This window comes from Corvus kubaryi, unplaced genomic scaffold, assembly GCF_017639235.1.
Source record: "Corvus kubaryi isolate FWS band 111438036 unplaced genomic scaffold, C.kubaryi_AGA036_p1.0 37225, whole genome shotgun sequence".
NCBI classification, from domain to species: Eukaryota; Metazoa; Chordata; class Aves; order Passeriformes; family Corvidae; genus Corvus; species Corvus kubaryi.
The window spans coordinates 181,947-188,165 of NW_024581064.1; the positions used below are offsets into that span (position 1 = coordinate 181,947).

Here is a 6,219-nt window from a genome sequence, read left to right on the forward strand (position 1 = left end):
AATCCAAACCTGCAGCACAGCTGATCATCCCCTGGTATCACAGCAGAAAGGGCAGTGATACGCCGGGGTTCTGCTGTGAAAACCTTCCATGGGTTGTGGGGTTTCTTCTCTCTTCCATAAAACTACTGTGTCCTCCAGAAGGTTTTGTTCTTGGATGTGGAATTACACACTGCTTTTTAAAAGCAAAGGCCAGGGAACTTGGAGTAAGAGCACTGCCAGGGCTGCCTTCACATCTAACACAAAATTGTGAACTATGAACTCAGTTTGGGGGAGTTTAGAGTAGATTCCATATCAGGGAAAGGTTTTGAAGCTGGAAGGCACATGTTGGCCAAAGTATCACTGTGCTGAGTCAGGGTTGTTCAGGGCAGTGCAAGACTCCACAAAGGTCAGCTGGTTTGGATCCAGGAGCACCGTGCTCACCTGAGGAACAGAGCAGGTATGATGCTGGAAACACACCTGTTTTCTCCACAGGCAGCACTTTTACCTGGATTTTGACTTTTTTTTTTTATACCATTTTCCTGGTACTCTTTACATTGAGTTGCATTTTGGTTGCTCTAAATAACTTCTTGCCATCACTGACCCTTGCCATCAGCTCTTGACCCTCTGCTATTGGGGAAGTTGCCTGTTGATTCCTGTATGCTATGGAACCTTTATTTCCTCTTAATGGAAATTGATTGCCATGGAGAGATTCTCAGTCTTGTTCCAGGGCTTCTTGGAGCTGGTAAGATCCTTGTCCAGTGCCTTGTGGAACCCCAAGTAGCCTCTGTCTGCACATGTGCCAGCTCCTCAAAGACCTCAAAGTGCTTGAGATGCATTTGCAGAAGCCACATCAAAGTCTTCTCACTTCTCCATTAATGACAAGGGGCAGAGTGTCTGGGATGGAGGTGGGTTGGAATGAGCCCGGTGCTTTCCGGGTGTCCTCTGGGGTGGTGGTGGAGCCACCTCTTATTCTGTTCTGACTGGCTCAAGGATGGGCCCCACAGGTGTGAAACCGCTCAGGCAACAAGGGAGGCATTAACAAAGCTTGTTTATTCGTTTTGTTCAAGGATTAAAACAGGCAATTGCCAAGCTCTGTCCTCATGCTGAACCCGCACAGCCCATGTTTGCTGCCAGGTCCCTGCACAATGCCGGCGCTGTCTCAGCTTTCACCCCACAGAAACCTCTGTGGGTGGAATTCAATCTGGGCTGTGCTCCGCTTCCTTCAGGTGCGGAGGAGGAGGAGTTGAGTGAGGAGCTGGAAACATGAGCACGGAGGCAGCTCCTTTGCTTAATGTGAGCATGATAGGGCTGCCCAAGAGTGCAGTGCCGACCTTTTCTGCCTCTCCACCACCCCAAGTTCCTTGATGACACAGAATGGAACTGTTAATTGGGCTGATGGTTTGTGGAGGAGGGGTGGGAAGTCTGAGGGTGTTCCGGGGGGCAGTTGGTGCATGTTCCGTGATGCAAGCACCCACAAAATGCCATTTCTTGTAGCTGGAGATTGTCTGCCTGGCAGGAGGTGCCAGGCTGTGTGTTTGCTGTGTTCAATAAAGCTGTACAACAAACAGGTGCAGGATCCTGTCTTCCAGCAGGTGTGGGATATTTAGTTACTCCATACCCTGTTACCCCGTGTTACAGGGCTCAAATACCCAGTGTTGGGGAGCTACTGCAGATATGGGATTTGCCTTCCTGTTGGTAGAGGAGAAATCTTTCCTTGGTAGAAGTTGGTGCTGAGCCTGTGCAAAGGATGATCGGCAGCATGGGTGTCCGAGCGACCCGATGGTCCCTGTGGGTCTTGGGGAAGCAGCAGTTTGGGGCTAAGCACTGCACAGGCAGCTCCTGATTCCATACAATATTCCATGCTGTAATTACAATGGGAGTTTTAACAACTGCAGCAGGGCAGCTGTAAGGGCTGCCTATATCATCCTGATAATCCAAATCATCTCTTAGAAAGTGCCATGAGCAAGTGGCAGAGCAGCCATGGGCATGGGTTTTCCCTGGAAGAAGCCACGTGGTGTGTGATGGCGGCACCACTGCCCTGTGGTCCCAGGAGTCCCATGCTCACACCTCTGTGAGAAGTGTGTAGGAGGGTTGTTTTCAATGGAAAGATGACATGGAGACCATAGAATTTGTCGCTTATTTGCATGTCTGCTTATAAAAGGATGTAACATTCCACTCCTGTGGCTGTCAGCAGAATCAGGCTCTTAAAATTTGCCTGATTATGGATCTCGCAGTACCATCAGCAGCCTCAGGGAAGCAGTACCTGGTTGGAGCATCACAGGAGGGAGCAGGAGGTCAGCAAGGTGCTGACTTTGGAAAAGGGCATGGAAAATCAATGGGAACATCTGCTTTGGTCCTGGATTTCAGCTGAGATGATGTAGGGAAAAAGGGCATGAACTGAGTGGGAAGTGCAAGTTTTGAGGAGGAAGGTTGGGCTTTGTGTTCTTGGCAAGCAGTGTCTCACTGTAAACTTTATCTTTCATCTAGAGGAATTAGATCCAAAAATCAGAGAAATAAACAGAAGATTTCAGAACTATTTTTAAATCTGCTTCCAAGTGCTGCAGGGTCAGTACTGTGCATGGTCCTGCTCCTCTGAGCACCAAAGAGGATTTGCAGGGTGTCTGAGACAGAGATGGTAAAATTCAGGGGCCAGTGGGCCCCAGAAGAGTCCTGACACAGCCAACTTGTGTTTGCACATCACAGCTCCCACTCTGGGACAGGGAGGCTATGGTGGCTTTATTCCAGGATTAAATGGAAAGGCCCTTTAATGGGATTTACGTGTCCCCTCTGTTTTTAAAACTGTCACGAACCAGGCAAATTTTCAGGACACCAGCAAATCCCGTGCACTTAAAGCTGGACCTTGCCCAGCGTTGGCCCCGCAACCGAGTGTCCTGTTCCCTGTCATCAGGATGGGGATGGAGGGAGGACGGTGTCTCCTGCCAGCAGTAACCACCCTGCACAACCCCGACGGCCCCAGTGCCTCCATCACGAGGGTGAAGTCAACGCCAATGTCACACGCTGGTGTCACATGCTGGTGTCACACGCTGGTGTCACCCGCACCATGTTGTCTCTTCTCCAGGGACACCACTAACAGAAATTACTATAAAACAGGTTTCCTGCCAACCTCAGCAGCTCTAATGAGTCAGGAAGTCGTAAGTAATCTGGGAATAGGGGAACTGTTGACAGAGCCTAATTATTTTCTGACAGTCTTTCTAACACCGTTAGAAAATAAAACACCTACGTCGGCTCCGGAATCGCAGACGGGGTTAGTGATATTCTGCAGGCACCTGCTAATTTGTCCCCACGATCCCGGTTTAGGCTCCTTCCCCCTCACACCTGCCGCTATCCGGCTGCTTCTGCAGGAAGAGGAACTTAGAATAAAGACAGAAAATACCTCAATGACACAGAACCACTGCAACCTGCTCCCACGGCTTTTCCATGTTCTGGGGCCCACAAGAGGAGTTTTATGGCTCCAACTGGATCCCAGGAAACCTTGTACATGTGCTTTGTTGACCCGCCTTAGTGTGGTTCTGCTGGTCTGTGCTGCACTGTGGACTAATAATTTATTTAATCCTTTAAAACTCTAATTGTCCAGGACTGTTTGGTCCTCCCAAAAAATTGGGTTATTTATTCTCCAAATTTGGCCTTTGCCCATAGCCTCCCTGTCTTGGAATGCTGGGAGCACCAGGGCCTCTCTCCTTTCCAGCTGTTACCAGCGCAGTGCTTTGGAAGCTCCCCCAGGCTGGGTGAACACAGGCGGGATTGCATAGCCAGTCTGCTCCTGCCTCACTCCACAGAGTGCTAGGACTCCTTTTTTCTCTGCTTTGACCCCCCATTCTATGTTGTTATTTGTACTCTCCCAGCTCTGCCCTTCCCAGGACCCTGCAAAGCCCTTCACAGCCAAACACGCTCCAGCAGCTGTCGTGGAGCTGCTGCTGCTGGGCCAGCAACATCCAGGCTCTCGGTGCTGTCCTTTCACTGCCCAGCCATGAATTCCTGTGACTCTCAAAGGCACCTTCTCTATCCTGAATTGCTCCATCCCTGAGCACACTGTCTCTCACCACTTCCCTTTCAGGACTAAGATCTGTTTTCCTTCCCCACCACAGCCCATCTGGTGATGGCACGTTCTGCAAGAGCCTCTGTCTCCCTCATCACTCAGACAGGAGGTGAGTATAGCACAGTCTTACATTGTTTTCCCTGGATGCTTCCCAAACAATTCAGTTTTGTAGTGCCAGCATAGCAGTAGCTCTCTCTCCTCTCATGGACTGGCATTCCTCCCTCCCTTGCAGGGCAGGGCAATCCCCGCCTTGCACAGGTGAATGCCCCTTTCCTTCTGAAGTTGTCAGGTTTGAGATTGACAAAGGGGAACCTTTCCCTTCAGCTCTCCTGAGTATGACTGCTCCAAGAGAGCTGGAGAGGGACTTTGGAATGCCAGGACAAGGGCGAATGGCTTCCCACTGCCCGAGGGCAGGGTTAGATGGGATATTGAGAAGGAATTGTTCCCTGTGAGGGTGGTAAGGCCCAGTGAAGCTGTGGCTGTCCCATCCCTGGACGTTTTGCTGAGGGACTCAGTGATCACAGCAAACCCTTTTGGAAGACTTTTAACTCAGGAGGGCACTCATACCTGACTTGAACAATGTATGGGTGAGCAGTGCTGAGCACCCTGAAACAGCAGCAGAACTGCGATGTGCCATGACGAGTGTTCCTGGGGACCAGGATGGCTGCATCCTGGCTGTCGCTGTCCAGGGAAGGGTCTTGGAGACTTCCATGGCACACTCTGGGGAGGGGCTGGTCACCAGGAGTGATGGCTGATGGACAGGGCTGAAATCCGTAGATGTACTGGAGTCCTGTGCCCTCCTGCCACACCATGAATGAAGACAGGCAGAGGAGACGAAAAGCCAGGACAGCTCCAGGAATTACAGCAGCTTGTCTGGGATGAAAGAGAAACCGATGCCACCAACCACGCACCGTGCAGCTGCCACTGCTCTGCCAGGACTGTGAAGCCATGGACACCATGCGTGTCCCACTCTGATGCCACGAGCACTGCCTGGCGCCCGGCGGACAGGGAGTGTGGCGGAACAGAGTGCTGGTGCTCCAAGGATCAACTCAACGGTGTCACAAGCACAGGACTGTGGTCAAGGGCCTGGTGAAGGCACCAGTGTGGCCATCCCACAGTGACCGACTGACCAGCAGGGCATGGGGCTCAAGGGTCATTCACTGGCTGTTGGGCTGTGGTAAGCACATGGAAGCTACTGAGTGTTTTTAGAGGGAGATTTCGCTGGGATCTGAGAGCAGACTGGCAAGGAGCTGGCAGCAGGAGGGACGGGAGCCAACCTTTTGATGTCCCAGGGAAACTGGACCCTGTTCGGTGCCAGAGGCACGCGGCAGCTGTTCACAGCTCCTTCCGCCTCCATTTTTCACAGCTTAAGCACTCGCCTGGCACCTCCATCCACTCACATACAACCCCTTTTTCTTTCCCATCCCTTCCCCACTTCCAAAGCAGATTATGGACAGTTTGGAAATGTAATTGTACATCTGTGCGGGACACCTTTCCACGCCTCCTCCCCCTTCTTGTACCTTTCAGGGAAAGGGACTCCCAAACTCCCTCTCAGTAACTCAGCACTCATGTTCTCCCTATTCCCCCCATGTGGGGCATTTGTTTCTTAAGGCAGCTGCCACCCGTGTCAATGATAATGCACTGTTGACACTGCTTGTGCATTTTCATGTTATTTGAAAATAGCTCTTTTTTTGGGACAATATCCACCAGTGGGTTTGCGAGCTCTGCCTTGTGGGTTTCCATGGCAGAACCCTGAGGGTGGACGGAGCTGTGATGGCACCACAGCCGGCCCTGACCCGCGGGGTGTCCTCACGACTCCCAGCACCGTGCGAGGAGGGTCGGGCACAGCCCCCCGAGGCACAGCCCCGGCCGCGGGATCTCGGGGCAACCAGTGCTGCCGCCCTCACCCCGGGGGCTCCCGGGAGGGTTTATCCCAGCTGCCCTCACGCCGGGGTGCTCCCCTGAGCCTGGGGGTCTCCCGGGATGAATCACCCCGGGGCCTCCCCTGAGGGACCATCCCGGCCCCCTCACCGCCGGAGGCTCCTCTGAGAGTCCATCCTTGGGGCTGCCCTTGAAGGGCGCTCCCGGTTCCCCTGATCACCAGGAGCTGCCCTGAAGGGTTCCTCTCACCCCGGCTCCCCTCAGTGCAGGGGGAACCCGTGAACGTCCAGCGCGACCCGCCC

General features: G+C 52.7%; 1 protein-coding gene across 4 annotated transcripts in view; it reads left to right on the plus strand.

Annotated features, from left to right (window-relative positions):
* The first annotated feature begins 4,081 nt into the window (after positions 1-4,081).
* NFAT5 (nuclear factor of activated T cells 5) overlaps positions 4,082-6,219 on the plus strand; it is a 57,100-nt gene continuing 54,962 nt past the window's right edge. For all 4 annotated transcript variants that reach the window (XM_042022855.1, XM_042022853.1, XM_042022854.1 and 1 more), the window contains exon 1: positions 4,082-4,145. In XM_042022855.1, the coding sequence (XP_041878789.1) occupies positions 4,097-4,145 (49 nt within the window). In that variant the 5' untranslated portion in view covers positions 4,082-4,096. The remainder of the gene's footprint in view (positions 4,146-6,219) is intronic.